The sequence below is a fragment of the Agelaius phoeniceus genome, chromosome 8, assembly GCF_051311805.1.
Source record: "Agelaius phoeniceus isolate bAgePho1 chromosome 8, bAgePho1.hap1, whole genome shotgun sequence".
Lineage (NCBI taxonomy): Eukaryota > Metazoa > Chordata > Aves > Passeriformes > Icteridae > Agelaius > Agelaius phoeniceus.
The window spans coordinates 11,862,741-11,887,806 of NC_135272.1; the positions used below are offsets into that span (position 1 = coordinate 11,862,741).

The 25,066-nt window shown below is 40.2% G+C and overlaps 1 protein-coding gene across 10 annotated transcripts in view; it reads right to left on the reverse strand.

Annotated features, from left to right (window-relative positions):
- Positions 1 to 25,066, reverse strand: part of RABGAP1L (RAB GTPase activating protein 1 like) — a 234,162-nt gene that overhangs the window by 59,546 nt on the left and 149,550 nt on the right. For 9 of the 10 annotated variants that reach the window (XM_054638113.2, XM_077182014.1, XM_077182016.1 and 6 more), the window contains one exon: positions 19,015 to 19,056. In XM_054638113.2, coding sequence (XP_054494088.2) covers positions 19,015 to 19,056 — 42 coding nt within the window. Of the gene's footprint in view, positions 1 to 5,064; positions 5,710 to 19,014; positions 19,057 to 25,066 lie in introns of those variants that run through there. The other variant, XM_054638114.2, reaches the window with a different exon arrangement.

Below are 25,066 nucleotides of genomic sequence, written 5' to 3' on the forward strand. Positions count from 1 at the left end.
TTCAGCTTTACAAACCATCCCATCTGATCCTGGCCACAATCATTGGCAGCTGCACAACTTGGCTGAGGCCCAATCTGATGAGGCTGAAGCGTTGACAGAAAGCCCAAGCAGTTGGTATGGGATGAATTAGATCCACCATGGCCAACATCACCCTTCCCCTGGATGAGTCTTGCTGAGGCTGTAAGTGCTCCTGCCACACTTAAAGCCAGATCACTGTTTCATCATACCCCCACTGGGCTGGTTGTTGGAAGCTGCTGATGTGGTGAGAGCAGCTGGCTGTGCCCAGAACCACTGCCAAACCCGTGCTGGAGCCCAAGGGCTTCCAGGGAAGTTCAGTGGATAACAGTGGTGGAAAAGTAGTAAAGGTTTCATGGGATCATAAAATTGTTAAGGTTGGAAAAGCCTTCTAAGATCACTGAGCCCAAGCATTTCCCCAGAACTGCCAAGACCACTGCTGAACCATGTTCCTAATGGCCACATCTGCACATCTTTGGAATTCTTTCATCACTCCCCAGGCAGCCTGTTACAATACCCGAGCACCCCTCCAGTGAAGAAATTTTTACTAATGTCCAATCTAATGGATATTAGGAAAAATTTCTATTTTGATACCCAGCTCATCTCTCTTCCTTTGTTCTCAGCCATGTTGGTATCTGCCATCGCTACCCAATTCAAACAGATTTCCCAATTACATTGCCAGATTGCCTTCCTGGGATGCTCCTGCACATCCAATCCCCTCCTCTTCCCTTCCTTTACAGAAATTCTGTGCAAAACATTTCAAATCAGATTTAATTTTCCCAGGCCTCTGCTTGAATTGTTGTCAGAGTACTATTTTTAACAGTCCCCCCAAAATCATATTTATTCAACTGTAACTATTGACAACTTCGAGTTCTCCATGCTGAAAAATCCATAGTCAAAGAAAATCCCATAAGATCATGGAAATAAGAACTTCTCTAAGAGAGTTTGCTCAACTAAGATTATAGCTATGAAAACTGCAAACCATCAAATTGTACAGGTTGGTTAAATGAGTGATAGAGCCCAAACATGTCAGTTCCATCTACTTCACTGAAAATATTTTCATTTCCTTAAAATCATCTGCTCATCAAAATACTAGTTTCACTATTAAAATTACAAGAAAAAAAAGTGAAAAATAGAAATTTTGGCACCTCAGGATTCACATTTCTTGATATTTTGTGACTTCAATCAATAAATTATAAAGATTTCTCTGGAAACTTCTGACAGCTGTTTGAGAGGCAGAGATTTGTAAATCCTTGGTTGAAATCATTCAACTCCTGAAACTCATCAACAGCTGATTTCTAAACAGCTGATTTCTCTTACTAAATAATCTGTAAGTTTAATGAGTTAATCATTAAAGTTTGGCAGGTGCATTGCATTTTTGTGCATTTGGGAACTTCAGGAAAGTTTTTTATTATTATAGATGTTCTCTTTAAATCAACATATTTTTGATGAAAATCTATTTTCAAACCCAAACAAATAAAGAGACTCAGTCATAATTATGACCCAAAGGCTCAGCTTGCATTCTAGGGTTTGACTAAATAATGGATTCTCAAATGTTCTTCCCACATCACTTAAGTATTTCAATATAGTCATAAAATTATCTTAAATGAATGAGTTGAAAATTAGGAAAAGCCCTTTCCCAAAAGTATTAGCAAAGCTTTCAAATCTAAAGGTAAAGTTTGGAAAAACAGCAAATGTTCAAAAAGCAAGAACAGAATTTGAGAGACTTAAACTATGTTAATTCTTTTTTTTTAATAAATAATGTTACTACTACATTTACCAAATTATTTAGGAAACTGTGATTAAGACAAAGGGAAAAGCATTGGATTTTTTCTTTAATTTAATTTCTCTGTCTTCAATTATTAATTCTACAGCTTCATTTATTACTGAGTCTATCAAAACTCTTATTCCCACCTGGGAACTAACATAACAGAAGAAATTTTGGATGAACCACACTGCACATCCTTAATTTAGTTCTTCCTCCTTCATAAAAAGAGATAAAAAATACTTATTTCCATGGAATTTTTGGTATCTATTTAGATTCCTGTAGAATGTCAGTGAGCATAAACCACCTGTTTTACACGTTATTGAACGTGTGTCAGAAATGAGGCCAAGAAGTTGAAGACTCAAAAGAACCTGGCCATGCTTTACTATTAAATTTGCTTCTGGCACACTCAAAATATTTGTAAGTATCCTCCAATTTTTCAGTATTTATATACATAAATATGAATTTTATTAATATATTATTACATGTATATACCTATATACACTAATATGATATTTAGATTTTATGTATATAAATATATGCACATATATATTTATGTACATAAAATGTACAGATGTATATACATACATTTATATACATAAATATATGTATATACATTTATATACATATATTTACATGTATTTATATACATACAGTATTTGTTTACATAAATATATAGTATAGATTATATATAAGATGATAATATGATAATATATATAAGTATTATATATATAATATATAGATATAATATTTAAAATATGAAAGTATCTTCTGTTATTTAATGCCTATATCACACAGATTTTAACTTCTTAAAAAAATTTCTGGTTTTAACTTCTTTGAGAAGATACACAGTGTAAAACCAAGGTACACCAGCTATTTCTTGCTGACCCAGAGTGCAGTGCTGCATGCTGCAGGACTTTGCTCTGTGCTGCCCCTTGACAGGAGCCACAGAGCTGAGAGCTGCCCAGTGAAATTTCCATTTCACAGAGGAAATGTAAATCCCCTGACCTTCTGGGCTGGATAAACTTGGGCTCCAGGCCTGGGCAAGTTTGGTGGACAAAACTGTGCTGCAGTAACATCAGAACACACTTCTAGGGCAATACACCAAACTCCTTTGCTGGCATCTTTTATGCTATATTATCAAACACTTCTTCTCCTAAATTAAATCCATGCTCTCTGTTAACCCACTGGTACAAAAATGCTGTGGAAAAAAAAACAAAACACCTCAAGTGGAGAGTTGGGATCCACAACCACAGCACTGATCTTGTGCATGCTGTGTGATATCCCTCTTCCTCCCTGCCTTTCTGTGCAGTTCCAAACTTACATGGCAAAGTTCATTCTGCCACACACAGAACTGATGCAGGTGGGTAAGAAAATCTCCTGGCTTCACCCACTCTGGGTCATTCCAAAGGGAACAAACCCCTGGACTGGTGCTGTTCTAGTGCCAGAAGTGTGCTCAGGAAGGAGGTGATCAGAATTTTTCTAAGACTGGCATAGAGGTTATAGATTGTATTTATCATATAACACTGCAATGACACATGGTTTACCCACCCCAGGCATTTATCCCCAAAACCACAGCAGAGAGAGAAGGTATGCACATTCAAAAAAAAAAAAAAAAAAGTGTTTAATTTTATGAAACACTGATGTTTTGAAGGATCTTCAATACTGATTAAAATACAAATTCCTGGTCCTCAGAGATGTCTCATTTTTAACATATTATCAGAACATAGTCTCTCCTTTCTGAGAAGGGTGTGTGTCAAAAGGCCTGTGTGTCAGGAGAGGCACATTTGACTAATAAAACCTGACAGGGAATCACATTGACTCTGCAAGTCAAGGCTCTCTCATTACACAAAGCACTATTTGTATTATTTTACCTTTTTCACACTCTTTATTTCCTTTTAATAAACAATACTATGCCACTCAGCAAAGCCTGGAAGATAAGGGATGTGAAATTGCCTGGTGTTTTCCACGGGCCAGATACAAAGCCTGGTTAAGCCAGGTGAAAAAGGGCTCGGTGGTTTTGTCCCTGCTTTCCTTAGAGCTCATCACAGCACAATTCAGGGTGATTTGGCAGCCCTTGCCCAAAGAAAAACCATCAGCAGGATGAGTGTTTTGGTACACTGGGAGATAACTGGAATAATGATAACACACCCAACAGCTCAAACCACACATCATCAGGGACTAGACTCAATTCTAAAGTAAATCCCCAAATCAAGCTGCACTGTAGTAATGTGAATTTCCGGTTTTTATTTGGTATCTCCCAGAGCAGGGACACAGTGTTCCAAGCACCCACGCTGTCTGTACCACTGAACAGGTTGTAACACACAGAGCACATGGATTCCTGTGGATCCTGAGCAGCACCAAGATGGGTTTAGCAGGATGAAAAAAAATGGACAGGTCACTGTGTATAACCACAATATGGGTGTGGGAATAAAGGAAAGGCACCACAGGAAATAATGGGGGGGAGCAGGAAAAGACTCTGTTCCCATGGATCACACAGAAATGCCATTCTGGTGTGCCAGGCCAGGGACAGAGCTGCAGCCAGGCGTGGTTACAGCACCCTGAGCAGACACAGCCAGGTCTAGGCACTGACTCCTGGATTTGCCACTCTTTTATGGGTTTGGGGCTGCTTTGTACAGCAGCAGAAATGATAAAAGCGTGCTCTCTGTGCCATAGCATGGCACACCAACTGCAGGCACCCCCCACACAGACAGCATTTGCCATGATGGATGAAAACACCCTTAACAATTTATTTCCCAGATCATTCTACACAGGCATTTTCAACTTTTTTACATACTGTCAACTGCCTTTCCAAAACCAAGCACAGAAACAGCCAAAAGCCAAAATGCATCAACACAGTCTGATTTTTAAATGATGAGTCTGTAAAGCCAACCTATGGTGTGAAAAGTATAAAATCAGAAATGCTGACCATTAATGCACTTGGCATCAGTACCTAGAAGGTGACTGGGCACACTGCTTATCTGGAATCATTACTGAGAACAAAAGCACTCAGGGATTTAGGAAAGATGATTTTTTTTATGATTCAGCCCTGGCTGATGATCCTTCAAGCTAGTTAAGGAGTGGCACTGGTCCCCATTAGCAGGACTAGTGCCCAGCCTTGCTGAGCTAACATCAGAAAGAAGGACTCAGTGCTTAAGAGATGGATTATGAAGAGCTGAGAGGAAAAAACAAGAGCCCTCTCGTCCCTCCTGCGGGCAGAGGCAGGGCTGGGAGGGAGAATGGCCAATTCCCAAGGAATTCATTTCATGAAAAGGTGATCTCACCGCAAGCAGCCGAGGCACAAAGAGGCGATGCCCCATGCCCAGAAGTTCCAGCACCCGACACGCGTATTCATTCACCAGCTTGCTCCTCTCGTCGTGCATGTCCTGGGACTTCTTGGCAGGTGGGGTGAGCTTGGCAGCCGGGCTTTTGCAAGGTACCCCTTCTTCCATGAGCAGCAAGTAGTAAGAATCCAGAGTGAGAAGAACAGGCTTTGTGAACGGCAATTTCCAAAAGTGCAAGATGAGGAGAGCCAGCCTCCAGTCTCTGGAATGGGTTTGGATGGCTGCTCCAGCAACGCCCCTTTAGCCTCTCAGGAGGAGAAAAGCATCTTTGCTAAGAATCAAGGAAAAATATGATCCACCGTGCTGGCTCAGCCAGAGTCCGAAGGAGATTTGAAAAACAAACCAGAGAAACCATGGATCTAAAAATGCACATAAAAAGCAGGAAAATGGCAGGGAACGAGCACGGACGGAGCAGCTGGGCTGGGAGCAGAGCAAGGGCGAGCTGCGGGGGCTCAGTGCGGGTGTGCGGGAGCCGGGAAGGGCAGCAGAGCCCGGGCAGTTGTGAGGCTGCACAGAGAAAAGGATGAGCTCATAGCAATCCTGCTCCGACAGCTCAGCATCAGCCACGAACGGGTGGGAAAGGGGGGCTGGGAGCAGCAGGAGGAGGGGAAACAGGAGGAGGAGGAGGAGGAGGAGGAGGGGGTGCCTGGGCACCGAGAGCCTCTCAGGGGGAGAATGCCGTAATAAGAAACCAATGGTGAGCACGGACGGACGGACGGCTCCCACCCTCCGCCAGCTCTCGGCTGGGCTCTGGCTGTTCCATCAGCAGCACATCAGCCGCATCCTTCTAGGCTCCCTAGCGGGGAGGGATCGGCCTCCCGGCCGATGGAATCGCTGGTACATGCAGCCTGCTCGGGAATGATGAAACAGCCACGGTGTGGGTGGGGCAGGGCAGGGCAGGGCAGCCTAACCCTGCCAATGGCCACCGGAGAGGGGCCAGGCTGTGCGGATGCGCCCGGGGAGCCACACACAGCCCGGCCCGCCTGTGGGGGAAACTCAGCCATGCAAACACCAGCGCTGCGCTCTCGGGAGGTGTTTCTAAATCCGGAGGCGATGGGCAGACAGGGAGTGAGTGATGTCAGCACACGCGTTTGGATGGATTCTAGAAAAGCGCCGCACGTTTGTGAGCAGAATGCAATGATGTCACACCTGGAGCGGCCCGGCACCTCCCTGTGCACAGCACAGCCCACCTGCCTCGGCCATCTGCCACACGCAGCCCCGCAGGTGCTGCTCCAGCTCACACGGCTGGGCTGGGAAAACGCGGCTTTGTGAAAAATGCCCGGTGTACGATTGGCTTTTCGCAAATATCCAAATGAATATTACATGTGTTGTGTTAGAAAGTGATGCTGTATTAATTCTCTTAAGTAGTGTGTTAAATATCAGTTAACACACTGCTAGAATCAGTTTCAGGTTATAAGAAATGTTAAAATAGAAACTATGCTATGTAGGATGCTTTTTTTAAAGAAAGGACTCGCACTGAGATAGCAGCCACAGGACACCTGAATCTTTCAGAGAAAAAGAATTTATTGCTGCATTATCAGAAGAAAAGAACTTCTTCCCGCCTCGAAGGCACTGGCAGGATTCAGAGGAAGAAGCTGATGATGACCAGACAGAATCCTGTGTTTGAATGGAATTTATGCATCATGTATGAGGTGTATGAATATGCAACAGGCTGTTGTTTTTAAGGGTTAATCCTTTGTTAATGTGTGTCCTTTTTCGGGCTTGTGCTGCCCAGAAAAAGGTACCCGGACTCTCTGTAACTCTTTGTTTCTATTGTCTCATATTGTCCTAATCCAAATTGTCCAAATTATTATTACTCTAATGGTATCACTATTTATATAACCATTTTATTACTATTAAACTTTTAAAATTTTAAAAACAAGTGATTGGCGTTTTCCACATCTTTATGCTCCTTTGTTTTAGCCTCACCATAAAATGGGGTGTGTAATAGAACAACACCCATTTCCAATTGCTTTTCAATTGCAACAGACAGAAATACTTCATATTATTTCTAGCATAAAGCTCATAATTTAAAATATTGCGAGAAACCTCTAAACCACACCAATGGCAAACACTTCTGTAACTGTATATTTAATCTCTAAAAATCATTTTCCTAACATATCAAGAACAAAACATATTTACTTCAAATACTAATAGAATGTAAATATCCATAGGATGGGGTCACTGATTTAAAGGAATAAACATGTTAATGAATACCTAAAATATGGAAAGCATCGAGTGAAAATGAACTGGGTATAATTATACTAAGATTCTGTATTTTTATATATATAAAAATACAGAATCTTGGAATATAGAGGGGGATAGGGAGTGATATTTGAAGTAGTTGGCTTGAGGTGACACATGAAGGAGTTGGGAAAAGCATTAGAGCAGAAATCAGAGGTGCAAGGCACCAGAGGATGCCAGTGGGGCCTCAAGGCTGATGATGCAGGATTGCCTCAGCTGAGGGCCCTGCAGATGTGCAGTAGTGAACAGGCTGCCAGCACAGATGGTGCTCTGCCAGCTGATTTCAATCCCCCAGCCTACAAACCAGTGCTCTGCAGGTGAAATTCTGCAGAGGCTGCTGCAATTCTGCCAGGCTGAGATGCAGGTGTTCACTGAGGGCCTTGTGCACAGAAGCCACAACCAACACATATTTCATTCCAGTTTAAGGCTCTGGGCAGGATGGGAACTCTCCCATTTTTTCCAGGCTCCATCCACAGGCAGTTCCAGAGATTCAGGTTTGTTTTTCAGCCTGTGACTCTGCACACAGGTGCCCAACCCAGCACAGGTTACACACCAGAAATGTTTGTAGGGAAAGGGTTTAAAGGAAAGGAGGCAGCTTTGCCTATTTCTGAATTCTGTGTTAAACACATGCTGGGAAGTGTGATATTCAAGAAACATCAGGTTCTGCTGCTCTATGTGAATGAAAACCTTGCTTAAAACATTAAAAAAGGAAGAAGTAAGAGCTCTGGAAGTGTGGGTGCTGGGAAGAATTACAGAACTGACCAGGCACAGAGCCACCAGTGACCCAAGGGCTAAACAGGGAACAGGATGGGGAATTCAGAGCACCAGCAGCATCAAAAGCCTTTAATTCTTTATTGTGTAAGTCAGACTTTATTCAGCTAATAAAATCCTCACAGAAATTCAGGTTTGGTTCATTTTGGTTAAGGTCTAGGCCTATGAAAAATGGAATTAACTGATGATTCAATACAGTCTGGAAGTCTAAAGATTTGTAATGGGATCCAATAGTTAGAGGGGAAAACCAGATGAATTCAGGTTATAAATGAGGTGCAAATTTTTAGGAATGAGTAAAATTACCTGCAGGATTACTTTCCCAAGAGATGTAGTCTACTACCATCATTATATTTTCTACATCAGGCCTGGATTTTTTTTAAGAAGAGGTTTCAAATACAAAAACTTCCAAGGCCTGACCAAAAAATCTCCTTACTTTTATCAGCTGAAATCCATTATTCCATGTTTTTCAGCAACTCCTTTCACACAGTGTAACTGTAAACCATCATTCAGATTTTTACATTTCCTACCATTCTTATTTATTTCCATATTCTCACTGAACACTATAACTTATTATAACTTATTTTTATCCATGTCTGACTAGGAATTGTGATTTTTCCTTCATGTATGCCATTGGATTACTGTCCCAAATTCTTCAGAAGGGCCTGACTGAAGTGAATTTAAAACCTTAAAATGGCCCAAAAGGTAGCAACTAAGGCAGAAACTAAAATATCTGAGGATGAACACACATTACTTGTGCTTTGACTTCCATCTCATGGACTATCTGGTCTGTAAGTGCAGGTAAATTCTGTTTCTGGCCTTCCTGTCCATGAAATGCCTGCTCACTCACACGGCTCTGATGCAGTTCAGAGCTGCTCAGACTCACACAGCAGAGACCCACTGAACTCAGAAGAAATTAATGCCAAAATAGTCTCATAGTAAACAAAACCATACAGAATATTACTTGAAATTATCTAAATTCTGTACCAAGATACCAAGGATCTTGATGGGCAGTCCTTTATAAATCTCTGTATTTTAAAATATTAAATCTCTGTATTTCAGTGGTAAAAAGGACTGACTTTGTAAAGCTAAATAGACTAAGATGGGAAGAAAAAATAAAGGTTATATTTGAAGCCTGTGGTATTTTCAGGGTCCTCAGGATAAAGGAGGAATTGAGAATCTGACCCCATGTTCTTAGGCATATTATACTATATTATACTATATTATATTATATTAATTATATTATCTTATATTATATTATATATCATATTATATATTATATCATATATTATATCATATCATGCTATACTAAAACTATACTAAAGAATAGAGAAAGGATACAGACAGAAGGCTTAACAAGATACTAATAAAAAACTGGTGACTTCTTCCAGAGTCCTGAAACAGCTGGCTGTTGTTTGGTCATTGAATTAAAACAATTCACACGTTGGATAAACAATCTCCAACCACATTCCAAAGCAGCAAAACACAGGAGAAGCAAACAAGATAATTTTTCTCTGAGACCTCTCAGCTTCCCAGGAGAAGAAATCCTGGCAAAGGGATTTTTCAGAAGACATGGCAGTGACATCAGTCTACTCCTGTCAAAGGATAAGACATTCAGCACCAGAACAGCTCTGAAAACCCACAGGAATGACATCATGGCCACAGTAAGAATTTACCCCTCTTAGCAGAAATTACTTTGTGTTTTCTGTTCTTCGGGGCTAATTACAGCTGTGTAATCTGGATTTAGCAAAGGCTACACCTTGATTATTATACACAGAGAGAACCCATGAAACCAACTGGTTTCCACAGCAGGTCCCAGCAGGGATCCATGCTGCTTGGTTCTTGAACAGCTTGGGAAGAGGATGAAGGATGGGATGACTGTGTGCAGATCTCCTAAATTATTCAGGGATTTAAAGACAGGGGTTACAATAGAGAACTGCAGAAGGGCTATAAAAGACTGAGTGTGACTGGGCAGTAGAACAGCCAAGGAAAGTCAAAGCAGGTAAATCTAAATTGATGCATATGGAGAACAGCATCAATTTTCCACATAAATGATAGACTGAGAGCTGACAATTGCTACTCAGAAATGGATCTTGGGGCTCACTGAGGAGAGTCCTATGAAAATATCAGATCAGTGCACAGTGCAGGTCAACAAAATGCATCAAATGCTGGGAGCTAACATGGAAAGAGCAGAGATCTAACCAGAGAACACCATTATTCTTCAAAAACTTCATGTGGGATTCTTCTCTGGTATCATTCACCATGCTGATCCTCCCTTTTCAAAAAAGGAATAACAGAGATGGAGAAATATTTAGAGAGAATCAGAAGGCTCCAAAAGGAGGAGATAAAAACAGACTGTGATTATTAAGCCTGGCAAACAGAAACTGATGAGGGATATGTAGACTTCTAAAGTGCTGAGTGTAGTGGAGAAAGTGAAGAGATACCCAGAGTCCAAAATGCCTGCTGACACAGGAACCTCACATGAATGTCACAGGGTCCAAAGCAAACAAAATCATCATTAAACTGAGAAAATCTCTGGGGTACTCACTTACATGTGTTCAAAAAGCCAACAAAAAAAAGTCATGAAATAACAATCCATGCAGAATTATTAAACATGAGACACCACTTCTTTCTCAGAGTTTTCAGGACATAAATTGCCAGAGGCAAAAGAAAATCCTTAGAAGTCTTTGCCACATATCTGCTGCTGGCAACGAGACACTGGGGCAGACAAGCCAGTACAAGGCTGGTGTGCAATGATGATTTGTATGTTTTCATTCACTTCAATTACATACTTGGAGAAAATATTTTCCCAAAGAATGATAAGATTTGCTAGGTACATAAGATAGACACACTATATTTAAATTATACTTAAAATAATTATAACAAAATATATAAATATTTAACAAAATATATAAAAATATTTATTTTTATATATAAATATTTAATAATTATTTTAAATAATTATAATAAAAATAATGGTTTCAGTCAGAGCTGTATATAATCCTGAAAACACCATCTTATCTTTCCAATATCTAGAATTACCAACACATGATATAATAGGAGTCATTATTACCTAAATCAGGGTTCAGTGTTTCTAAAGAAATTCAGGTCAACAAATTTCATGTTATTTTCTCTGCTACCAATCCTCCTTTTGAAAAGGGAGTATGTCTCCACCTCAAAATTCCAAACTTAGGGTGAACATTCACCTAATCAGAATAAGACTCATTTTAGATGTGAGGAGAAGATCAAATGGGCAGAGAGAGTAACTAATCAGCACAGGATGGATTTTCAGCACACAAATAAATGTGGACTTCTAAAAATAGAAAATTTGTTATATTAAGGGTGGAAAATCAGTGGTCTAGAAGTTGAATGATTCTGGACATTTTCAGGCACAGATTTCTCTTTCTGAAGAGATCATCTCCAACAAGTCACTCAGGACAGGTTTTTGGGGTAGAGGGAGCACGTCTGTGGGAAGAATTATTTAGCCCAGCAAAGCTTAAAATTTAAGGAAATCTTCAATTTAGAAACCTAGAAATACAAAACCAGTAATCTGAGAGCCTCTTAAAACCTGAATTTCTTGTGCTCTGCTCAATGCAGAAGGCCTTAAATGAGAAGAGATTGTTCTGATCTCTAGCTCCAAAGAGTCAGATCCTCTACACTTCCTCAGGTGTCAGCTCTTACCCTGAGATCAGTTACATGAAGAAAATATAAAAAAGGGGGTATCAAAATAAAGGACATCTATTCTGCCTTAGATTCTAATGTGGACATTTCTGATTTTTTTCTTGAGATGAGTCTTTTGAAAATATAATGCAGTTATACAGTGGACTAAACCAACTCACCTAGAATCAAATCCAGCTCTGGCTGGGAAGGAGTCCTGATTGTCACTTTGTCAACTCCTGGCCTAAAGCAATGCTGACTTAAAAATCAGTTCAGGCTCCTCAAGCCATTGCAAATGCAAAGAAAGAACAGAGCAAGAATCAAACAACCACATTAACTCTTCAACACAAGGCCTAAGTCATGTTACCTACAGTCTTAGTGCACTTTTCATCTGGTACCTCTCCAAAAATTACAGTAATTGCCAGAATTTCATTCCTGACTCAAAGGCAATGGACATTTCTGAATTATCTGCATTGGCATTTCTGAATTATCTGCATTATGCAAGTTTTACCTAAAACAAGCACCTGTGCAGTCTTCACTGGCTTCAGAGGTTTAGCCAACAAGATTATACAGAATTTCTGTAAAATATGGAAGAAGCTGGTCACCCAAACTTTTTCTTATATTGCTTGCTTTCATATAAAGGATAAACCCTATTTTCTTACTTGCTGTGATGACTTGAACCCCTTGTGTTTTTCCTTTTTCATTTCCTTAAAAGACAACACTACTTTTGAAGCATTAATGCCCCAGGCTAGATTGTGGCAAGTGATAATTTCAGGAGCAGATGATAAAGGGAGGCACAATCCCAAGGGATGTCCTGCTGGTCATTTCAGCTTCCCCTGGCAGCCACACATCCCTGAGGGAATGGGTAGAACTTTCCCATGATCAGCAGGAGCTAAGGTGCTCAAAGACAGATGACTGCTCTGACTACCTCCACTTCTCACAAGCAGAAAGCTTTGAACTGTGCTTTTAACACAGAACAAAATTTCAGATCTGATTTGAAGGTTCTGTTGCAAGTCCTAATTCAGGAGAGAACTGATCTGGGTAAAATCTGAGAGGGGTTAGGTCAGATGTCTGCCCAAGGAAGACAAAGTGAAAAAAAGAAAACCTACAATTGATGATGTGCTCCTTAAGAATTGAAATGTAAATGTATACAGAAGTACAGCCCAATTTTATACAGAATTTTTGCTATTACACAAATTCCCTTCTAAGGTGGGGACATAGTATTTGAGAAACTCTCTGGCTAGTCAGGAATAATATTTCACACAAACATAAGAGCACAAGACAGTCCTCAGAGTGATCAGAGCAAAAATCTTTAGAAATAAGAAAATACAACATGATGTGACCTCTGTTAAAGATCCAGTCACCCCTGGAGGTGATGCAGAAGATGCACAGGAGTTCAACAACCCTGAGAGCACTGGGTTATTTAATAAACAATGAGAATGGGATCTATCAACATTTCAAGGTGATACAAGCAAGTGGGAGTGGTGCTGGAAGGGAACTGTTTAAGTTGAAGGACAATGCTGATATAAGAGTAGCTGAGGGTAAAACCATCAATAATAAATCTCACCAGGACTAAGAGAAATGGCCTTCCAGCACAGTTCTGGAAAGCTGCTGGTGCAGGTTCTGAAATAGATGCTGTGTCACATAAGGGCACAACAAAGCAGAGAAGCAGTTCTTCAGCCCAGGAGGTCCTTTTCAGTCCAGATACAGAATGCAATAAAGGTAATAAATAACCCTCCTTATCCAAGGTAATTTTGACACACTTTCTTTTAGAATCTATCTCTGCCATCCCTGCCATTGTAACTGGGATAGTGCTCCCTGATGTCTGGGACATTGACTGACACAAAGGGCTTGGAAACTGAAAGGTGCCAGCAGAAATAACCAAGAAACACAACTCCTGTTTGTGTAACCCTCAGATATCTCCTATCACATGCAGAGAGGAGGAGTGAGTGTCAGAACTCACAAGCCCCATTAGAAATGCTGCTCACCTTGACCTGAATTCTAGGAATGATTTAGGAAAGTTTAGGATTTAGGGTTTAAGATGTTATAGGGACCAGAGTAAATCTCTGTAAGAGAACAAAGCACTGGCTGGAAAACACAAGCAGTAACAAAAACATTTCTCAGTCTTTTCTACCCATTTTCTTTTCAGTATTATAAACCTTCCTGATCAGAACTATGGCTTTCCTCTAGCATTAAGCAACACATTTTTAACAGTCACACAGATTAAACTCAATAAGCCAAATGTTAAGTGTTGTGAATCACAAACTCTGTGAGGAGATGAACTCTAAAAACGAAAGGTTTGGACATGCACCTATTTTTAAAGCCTCTGGTTCATTCTTACATTTCCAGTGACCATATGCTCTTCCCTGCCTTTTCAGGAATCAGCAGCCACAATAGTAGTGAATCTAGAGCCTGAATTCTGCACAATCATGTATTTTAATCCCTGCCTCAGTTTGCTAATTCCAAAACAAACTTAGCCTTTAGCTAGTTTTGCCAAGTTCTAAGATCATAAAGATCAAAAGATGTAAGAATGAATCAGTGAAATCCCTCTGGTGACCAGTGATAGAACCCAAGGGAACAGCTGCAGCTGGGTCAGGGGAGGTTTTGTGTCACTATGATATTCTCTGAAAAATCTTCTTTGCCCAGGATTCTTCTCCTGAGAAGCCTCAGAAAAGAAATGTAAACAATAATTATCTGATTGCTTTGGAATGTGCCCTGGAGGTTGCTTATCAACAGGTGTATCTTTGATTGGTTTAATGTGAATTGTTTTTATTTAATGACCAATCCCAGTCCAGCTGTGTTGGGACTCCGGTCAGGTTTTTATTATTCATTCTTTTTTACCCTTCTGTCTGTATCCTTTCTCTATAGTTTAGTATAGTTTTAGTGTAGCATTTTCTTTTACTATAACATCATAATATAATAAATCAGCCTTCTGAGAACATGGGAGTCAAATTCTCATCTCACCTCATCCTGGGGACCTCACAACACCACAGTTTAGGTTGGAGCTCAGGGAAAGGTTCTTCCCCAGAGGGTGCTGGCACTGCCCAGGCTCCCCAGGGCATGGGCACAGCCCCAAGGCTGCCAGAGCCCCAGGAGGGGTTGGACAAAGCTCCCAGGGATGCACAGGGTGGGATTGTTGGGGGGTCTGGGCAGGGACAGGAGCTGGAGTTTGATGGTTCTTGAGGTCCCCTCCAGCTCAGAACATTCTATGATTCTATGAAATACTAAAATAAGAAAGGAAGCTTGCAATTTCTTTATTTTTCTTAGCATATGTGACGATTTTAATGCTTTTAATTTCCAGCAAAGAAACAAACTAGCTGATGACACATGGATTAGGAAGTGTGCTGGCAGTGGAAGAGTATATTTTCCTCTGTCATTCTCATTAATCACCTTAATTGGGATTTAAAAAATGAAAATATCAATGCTGTTTGTTGTTTTAAACCACAGATTTTTATGCTGTCTTTTTCCACATTGGGGTTCTCCTCACATGCCAGTGCTTCACATTTTCCAATGCTCAGAAAATGAGAGGTGAGGAGTCAGGATTTCCAGCAGCTCAGGATCCTGAAGGGTAATTCAGATGCAGTCCCTACATGATGCAAATCAATGACTCCCAGTGTGAGACAGTGCCACCAGCTGGGGACCCTGAGCAGGCTGTGCAGCACATTTGGATGCTACAGAACAGAAATCCATGTTTGCCTTTGATAAGAAATCAGATTAATGCCCAAACTTGGCTTTCACAGCTAAGGAGCTTTAATTCTCTAGCTGTTCATTGCTGCAAGCATACTCAGAGTGTGGGAGAAGGGAAGGGGAAGGATTCCTGCGTGTCTCAAATGTTTATTTTCTAAGGATGACTGCACCAAGATGTCTCAGGCAATTGGTCACAGAAGTAGCACTGTCATTTCCAAACTAACAGCACTCCCTGTGAGACACAGCCCTGGGTGCAGGAGAGGTCCAGATAAAAGCTTCTTTCCACTGCTGTTTAGTGAGGGATTTGCATCACACACTTCACTAAAGGCAAGGAAAATGGCATTTACACAATAACAGCTCCAGTATTCCACTGATGAAGGATTCCCTTATTCAAATTTAAAATAATCCAAGAGGTTGTGGATGAGAGAATAATTGCTCTGTTTTAACAAAGAACAAATCCTTAGGAGCTGTTTTTATTCACTCCAGAATCAGAGCAGACAAGAGCTTTGAAACAGTTTTTAAAGCAGTTTTTCTGCAGCACATTCAGGCTCTATAACTTGAAATGAGCATCACACTAAACCACTTTGCTCCTAATGATTAGGAGAGATTATGAACACATTTGAATAGGACAAAAATGGCTTCATTCTCAACTATTTTCTTCCCTAACAGAAGAGCAATTCTTGCTGAAAGCAAATTAGAATGTTAATTCAATTTTATGTAAGCACCAGCTCCATCTCCATGCCCCTGTGGAACTGTGCTCTTAGGTGAGTGTTTCTGATTTAGACTCTTACCTTTCTCACCTCAATTTTCTTTGTTTGGCTGCACTACAGAAATACTTTCTCACATAAAACCTCCTTTACCATTCATTTAGTGTCTATTACTGCTAGAACAGGCAGCTACAGCACACACATGCAAGAAGAAGTACTACCACTGCCACAAGCAGAATTTAACCCACCTCTTTAACTTAGAAATACTTAGAAATAAGAGTGACAAATTAAATTATTGAATTTTCTACTGCATTTCTGGGGTGCCCTGATGAAGGAAGGAATGATGAATTTGACTTTATGTTCTTAGAAGGTTAATGTATTATTTTATGATATTATATTGTAATAAAGACTGTTATACTAAACTATATTGAAGAATATAGGAAGGATATTTACACAATGCTTAAAAGATAATATTGAAAACTTTCCAAAGTCTTGACACAGCTTGGCACTGATTGGCCAAAGAGTGAAAACAACTCCCAGCAGAATCCAATGAAACAATCACCTGTGGGTAAACAATCTCCAAACACATTGCACATGTGAGCACAACACAGGAGAAGCAAATGAGATCAGAATTGTTTTCCTTTTCTCTGAGGCTTCTCAGCTTCCCAGGAGAAGAATCCTGGGCAAAGGGATTTTTCAGAGAATGTGAATGCCACAATTTTCCTCTGGAATATCCAAATAGAAACATTCAACTGGAGAAGCAGCATGTCATGGGGTATATGTAAAATTAAGACAGAACACTTGTGGTTAAATTGGGTTAATTTAAATTGGGCTAATTGCTCAGCAGGAAAAGATTCCTTATTTGCTGTATGACACCCATGAATTATTTCATTATTTCCAAAGTTAGATTTTCTAAACACTTGTTCTGCTGCTAACCTTGGTTCAACCCTTCCCTCTCACAGCAGCAGGTGATCCCAAAGCCATCCTTCATAATTAAATTGAACTCAGTTCTCCTTCCCTGAAAACCCTGTCAGCCACCTGCAGCTCTGTGCAAATTCTCTTCCTTTTCTTCTTTAGCTTTAAGATCCCTGAGTTGGCACCTCTGCCTCTTCCCAGAACCTGTTCCTACCATGACAGCAGCAAACCTGCTGGCTGTGGGCTGGGTTCTTCCTTTCCCTTCCTCACTAGTGTTAGGAAAATTAACCCACAAACGCCAGGGGTTTATGTCCAAAAAGGAGACAGAGGAGTCCTTTGACTTTATTGGAATAAAGGGAGAGGCCATGGGGCATTCCTCTGGGATCTCTCAAATTTTTGGAGGACACAGCCTCCTTTTTATCCCAATTTCCCAGCCACATTTTCCTTCTCTCTTGCCCCAGTGGCTGAGGTACTTGAAAGGTACAGATTTCCTGGAATGCCTGATACCAAAGATTTCCCTCTCATGTATAACCCTCCCTTTTAATTTTTAATTGATATGGAATTTAGGGGTTTTTCTTCTCTATTGTTTCTTTCATCTTTCAATGTCTAATTTTATTTATCAGCAAACCTAAAGTTTATTTGTAAAAGCAAATATCTTTTTCTATTCATCAATCAGTGGAATCCTTCCCATTGTTTCTTCTATCTCCCTGTGCTGGTTTTATCTACCAGCTTGTTTGTAGACAAATTCACTATTCCTCTCACCAGCATGCCATAACCTACCAGATTACCCATTATTCATGCTGGCCTGGAAAAATGGCATATTAAAAAGCTCCCACAGCTGCAAATAAAACATGAAACAGGAAGAAAAGAGCATGCATTTCCCTTCCTCCTCTTTACAAATTTCAATTTGTGTAGGAGCACTTCCCTGGAAAGATATATGAAACCAATTTCCTGTTTATAGGAGTCTTCATTAAATACATGCATTGAGGTAGAGAGTTCCCATTTTCAACATAATTTGTGTAAAACACAGGAAAGCACAGGTTATTTTGGACATTTCCTCACCATAAGGATATGCACTATCTCCTGCCCACACTGCAGTACTTCCCTGAATTCACCTGCCCTCAAGTTGGACTCAGTGATCCTTTGGTCCCTCCCACCCCAGGAGATGGCATGATTCTGTGCAAATATGCATGAAATTATTTGAAAATTTCAAATTGCTCTGTTCTATATTAAAGAATTGAGAAAGGATACAAACAGAAGGCTACAAAGAATGATAATGAATCTCCTGACTCTCTCCAGAGCCCAACACAGCCTGACCATGATTGGTCATTAAATTAAAACAAGTCATATGTTCCAATCAACCAACCACCTGTTGGATAAACCATCTCCAAACCACATTCCAAAGCAGCAAAACACGGGAGAAGCAAATGAGATGAGAATTGTTTTCCTTTTTCTCTGAGGCCTCTCAGCTTCCCAGGAGAAGAATCCTGGGCAAAGAGGATTTTTCAGAAAATATGATGGTGACACAGAAGTTCCCCATATTAGAGATTTCTTTTCCTCTCTCAGTACCACAATTACATTTGATACCAGTCAATCATGTTTTATACAAAAGAACCCAGACACAAAACAGATATGCTGTGAAATCAATCTGAATTGTTTTCTTCACAGTAATTACATGAGACATTTAAATCTTTAGACTGTATCCCTTGTTCCACAAGCTTTATGATATTATTAAGTTTAATAAAAGCATATCTTCATAAGTGCAATTTTGAAGACATCTCTATGCAAATGGATATTTCTCCTTCATTCCCTTCTCCAGAGGTCCCACTATTATTGTTCGTTTAGACATGATATTAAGATAATCAGTGTTTTAGTTTAATAAAACAAAATAAATGTTTAAAAAATTACTTACCTTTAAAAGAGCCAAAGCCACATGGAAGATTATGTTCATACCCTGAAAATAAGAAGAAAGAGACTTCAATCAGTGCCAGCATACAAACCTCTTTTCATACTTATCATTTTGTGGCATCAAAACTCAATATAAGTCCCTAGGGAACACCTCCCTTTTCCTGCTACCCTTGGAAGTTCCTCATTGAAGCCCCAAGGCAGTTTCCAAACTCCCACTCTGGGGGAAGATCTCAGCTTTTTGGGGCTTTGGGAAACTTCAGTGAGTGACTCAGGTGCTGGGGATGTGGCAGGCTGTCCCTCCCTCTGTCTCAGTGCCTGGCAGTGCTGCCTTCCATGAACAGAATAACAAACATTGGCATCAGCAGGGCAGCAGCAAAATGCATTATAATAATAATAAATATTGCAGGTGATAGATTTTTATTAAGTAACCAAGCTTAGCTATGATTTATCAGGTACAATCTTGCATACTCAAACTGTAAAAAAACCCCAAAATATAACAAAGACAACCCCACAAGTACAAAAGACACCTCTTTTTTTACTGTGTTTAGTCAAAAGTCAAAACTATTTCAAGGCAAACAAGCTGCTGTCTACATCCAGTAGTTGCTTGCTGGTTTGCAAAAGCTGGAAATATAAATGTAGAGAAATGCATTCAGTGAGAAATACATTACAATAGGCAGTTATTTGAAGATTAAAGAAAGTCTGCAGCCTACATATGTTGATAATTTAAGATTATAAACAACTTTGTCTTCATCCAAATATGAAAAATACCATATGCAGTTCTTGTTTGCTGTACCATGTACTTCGCTGTCAGACTATTTTCCTGAATTATATTTTCCAAATCTTCTTGCCTTGTTTAATGGCATGATAAATCTTTTCTAACAATGGCTCCCAGAGCTGGTATCTAGAAACATCTCAACAGATTTGCACACAAATAAAACTGCAATTATATTTTATTGTTGTGGGATAACAACAAGACTTGTGACAAGGAAATGTTCTCCAAGCAATTTCTGCTTCTGCAATTGAATGTGTTTCCAATCCTCTTTCTGAAAGCCTGAGACCATGTTTCTATAAAAATTAGCTTTTATAAAAACATGCTGGGACTTTACAGGAGCTTTCTTGGGAATAAATTGTATTTTTAACATAGATAGTACAGTGCCTTGCAGGGATTGTACCATTAATGAGTCCTAGAAATGCTGCAACATCAGACATAATGAATATTGCAACACTCAATTACTTTGCAATTCACTGCATTACCATTGATAACAAACTGGTTTTTCCCACTAGAGGTCACAATTGCAGCAGGACTGAATCTTGCTTCAGCACTAGGAAACCCTTCTTCCAAATGGGATAACAATTATTTCAAGTTGTTTGGCTTTATGTAATTCTTTTTAATTGAGAAATGTAGAAAAATAGAAGTCCAGTTGCGACTTTCAGTCATGACACTGATAGTACCAGAGCTCCAGCAGCAGTAAAGTTCATAGTACTATCAGGTTTATTTCAAATATTAATGTGAAGAGTTAATTCCACACAGTTATGCCATTCAAAACTTTTACCTTCTAGCAGAGAGGACTGACAAACACACTATCTGTAGATGGGAGGAATATCAGCAAGCTATCACAAACACTGCATTTTATTCTTAGCAAACTGATCAGATTTTGTTATGGTATGAGTAAGATTACTGTATCTAATAGCTGGACTGATGCCTCAGGTTTGAGCTTTTATGTTTTCCAGATTCTGTGCTGCTTTAGTGTGTGGGTCTGAGCTTCATATGAGGGGATGCTGAGCTCTCTTCAGAGAGTAGGGAGACAAAACAATTCCTTCCCTAGCTGGGGACCAAGGACAAATGATCCAAATCTCAGCCCAAGAGCACAAACAACATGGACTGAAGAGAGGAAAACAAGTAGGATGGGACTTCATAACCTAAAGCTGTTAAGTGGACAATGAACTGCAAGATGCAAATGGAGCAGAACTTATAAAAATGAGAGACCCTGTGAGCGCTTGTGCATTTTGTGACCATTCTGGTTCATCTTGGGTGCAGCCCTGGCTGGGCTCTTGTGCTGCCCAAGGTGGATCCATTGAGGCCTTTAATAAATCTCTACTTTATTCTTTAACTCTGTCCAGCCTCTTTTCTAGCTCAGCCTTCTCAAGGCATCAGGACTACTGAGGAATCAGTGCTCTGTGTATTTTCTGGCACAACCATAAATAAATGTACACTCGTTCACATTTATTTTCTAAACTTTTTTTTTTTTCTGATCTGCCTGAAACTAATGCTGTTCCTGAATTCAAATGAATAAACTCTCTCCTGGTACTCCTCTTATACCATCACTCCTCACATGGACAGCAACTGCAGCAGAAATAGGTTTCTACCTGCCTTGAGAATCCCCATCTCTTTTTCAAGCTCCACCAGGCAAGGGGCAGCTCACAGACCTGCTCCTGTTACTAGAGGTAACTTGATCAAGGCTCAAGCCCTCTAAAATCAGAACATCCAAGGACTTAAAATATCCCCATCCAACTATCCTGAGCAGCATTCTGCTACTCTCAGCACCAGAAAAACACCTGCAGCCTCCTCTTCCCTCCAAGGCAGCGGGAAGTCCTGAATCAACGCAGCATTTGCAGCTGAGGCAGCAATTGCTGCAGTTTCCTGCTGCCCACTGGGGACTTGCAGGGCCAGTTCAGCCAACAGCTGGGTGGACTGGAGCTGGATGTTCCACATTTCAAACCAGTAAAAAAACTCACCCCACGTTTGAACAGCACACTGGATAACCACTGATCTGCCTGCTGCAGATATTTGTCCTAATTCATGCAAGACTCTTCTTCCACAGCCAAGTTTAATGAAGATGATTAAGAAAAAGAAGGCTCAGCTCATTTTGTCACAATCTCTTATTTAAAACCCTACTTAATTTACCACACAGTGATTTATAAGCTTCAGCTTAAGCTTCTTCAGCTATTTTAGAAGAAATACCAAAAATACCAAAGTGCACCAGACATATAAATCATTGGTAGCAATATCTCCCCAGCAGTTTGATAATGGAAACATGGAAGTCCATACAAATCAACCATGAGGGGGAAAGAGAAGGGAGCCCATATGAAGTGAGCTTTTGAAAATTACTTTTTAAAACCAAAGGTCATATGCTTAACTAGGCATTTTGAAATAAATGCTGTATGTCTTGGGAATGGTTTATATCTCATATCTGGGGTGGGGGTTCTTTTTGTTGTTTTTTGTTGGTTTTTTTTTTTTTTTTGGTTGGTTTTGGTGTTTGTTTTGGTGGGTTTTTTTTTTTGGGGGGGGGGGGGGGGGGGGGGTTGGGTTTTTTGGTGTTTTTTTTAATTTGCTTTGTGTCCAGAATGGTCACTGCCCCTTTCAAACCACAGGACTATAATACCATGCAGATCTCATCTTGAGATTTAAAAGATTTGCATGTGTGAAAGTTGTTCATAATTACCTTAATGCTATTTTTAACAAAGAACAGCCAAGAGTAAAATTATACACTTATAAACAAGAACTTGTAACAGCACAGGGATGGTGAAGGGCTTGTCATCATGTCCTGTCACAGAATTAGGTGTTATTTAAGGACCTTCTGAAGTTTGTGTAGAGGCCTTGAGAACTTTAAGAGAGATCATGAAACTCAGGAGTTTTGGAGAAGGAACAAACCCAAGTCAGAAAAATGAAAGAGGGAAGGGAAGGGAAGGGAAGGGAAGGGAAGGGAAGGGAAGGGAAGGGAAGGGAAGGGAAGGGAAGGGAAGGGAAGGGAAGGGAAGGGAAGGGAAGGGAAGGGAAGGGAAGGGAAGGGAAGGGAAGGGAAGGGAAGGGAAGGGAAGGGAAGGGAAGGGAAGGGAAGGGAAGGGAAGGGAATTCCTGTAATTTCCAGCCACCACTGGAGGAAATGTTCTCATGGGCAACCAGTGAAACTCTCTCATGAGACTGTAAAAATGAAATTACTCATGTGCACTAAAATTCAGACTAGCTGAAAGTAAATGGAAATCTTAAGATGTTAACTCCAGTCTAGTGAGAGATTTTCCCAGTTCTTAGCTCCCTCCAAAGCCAAGATTCCTCCTGCAGATAGAAGCCTCTTTGAGGAGTCCTCCCTTTGAGTCCCTCTGCACTCTGAAACAAGATGACTTTTGAAAAGGCCTGAAAATTAGGCTGGGAACAAAGAACAAACTGAGACTGGTAAAGATGCTATTCTGTAGGACCCAGTTTGCATTCAGTGAGACCTCTGTGACAGAAAGGCTGCCTGTGGCTTCCTGCTGAAGGGAGGAGGGACAGATTTATTCATCTGACCCAGCAAATCTGCCCAGAGGCCAGAGAAAAAGGAAGTCAAGGGGCAGCAAACCAATATTTGCTATGAGTAAAATTCAACAGCCAAGCACAGAGCTGAGTGAGGGTAAACAATTTAGTTGTGTACTTCTGAACAACATTTGCACTGGGGGTGACTTTAGAATTTCTCTCCTGTTTTAAAGCTTCTGTTTAGTGATAGAAGCCTCAAGAGAAGATAGGCTCTATTCAATATTAGCATCTCTCCAACCCAGACCCCCTGACAGACCTTTCTCTGGTTACACAGTGATACCCTTGGCACCACCTTCACCAAAAAAAGGAAGTGAATATCTTTTTTTAGAAAAAGGAAATTTAATTCATCAATGCCCTTATCTGTGTTTTTCCCCTAGATATGCATGACATGTAAAAGGAAACAGTGAAGGTACTGATAAAATAAAGTTCAGCACCAGGTAAAAAGACAGATAAAAGAGTCAAATAATCACCTCCTTAAGGACTGAGAAGTCTCAGTGACATGATGTGAACCTCTTCCAGCTTTCTAATAACTGAATTTTCCTTTCTTTAAAGAGAGACTAGCTATTCAACTGAAGTTAACTTGACATTGCTTCATAATTCCAAAGTGTTTCATAATTATGTGTTCAGTTGCACAGTCTTTCAAGGGAGCTGCAGAGGGTAATTGGGGTTACAGACTCTAAAGGAGAATTAAAATTCTATTTATGTTTTGGATGGGTTCCAACAAAACAATTACTTGGCAACTCTAATATGTTGAGAACACACAGTAAACTTTAGGAATGTCACAAACATCTTTGTTTGGTTGACAAGATGAATATATGGTCTGAAGCTCAAAGTTCCCTTTGTAAGCAGGGCAGTCTTGGAACATGCTCTGCAGGGGCATGCACGTTAATTAACATCTTTTAGGCTGTTTGTGTAGCTTGTACATTTATTCTAGCTCAATGACAAGATGACTCAAGGAAAAAAAGGTTAAAACTTGTTCAAATAAGGCACAACACCAATTAGCAGGTTCTGTGTAAACAACAGATACAGCTTTCTTAGTACAGGAAAAGATCAAACAAAAAGCAAATTACAAAGAGATCTCACTGCTGATGTGTGACTACAGTGGAGTTCTCAGATTGGGCTTCCCCCAGTGACTCCATTTACATACACAGCCTGAAATTCTGCCACACAGGGAAGGAGAAAACCCAGAAATCTCCCCCTGATCTATGATTCCAGGAAAAATACACACAGCCAATAAATACCAGTTGATTGAACTATTAGAGAAGCAGGTACCAGGGAGATGGCAGAAACAGCACCAGGGGATTCTGTGTTGATTAGTGTCACTTTTCTGTATTTTGCAGCATAAACCAGCACACAATAAATACCAGGCAATCATGAACCTGTATTAGTATGATTTCACATAAGTTTTGTTTGTTTGGATGCTTTTAGAGAAATAAATGGGATTTAGCAGTGAATATTTGCACGTTTTGTGTGGTTTTCATGTCATTTGCTGCTGAGGTGTTGCTATGGCTGAATGAAGGTAGAGGCTACTGTAAGATTAACATTTTCTCCTCTCCACCTTCTGTGGCTGTTTGCAAAGAATAAAAATTTACAGCCACAGAATTTGAAGTCTTTTCCACATATCAAACTGCTCCCTTGTATGAGGTATTTCTGCAGTGATACATTACTAATTCACCAGCAACTGCTTATGGGCTAGCAGCATTTGTCAACCAAGCCAGACACTAACTCTGCTTTTCTGCTTTGTAAAGCTTTAAATTACAGGGGTTTT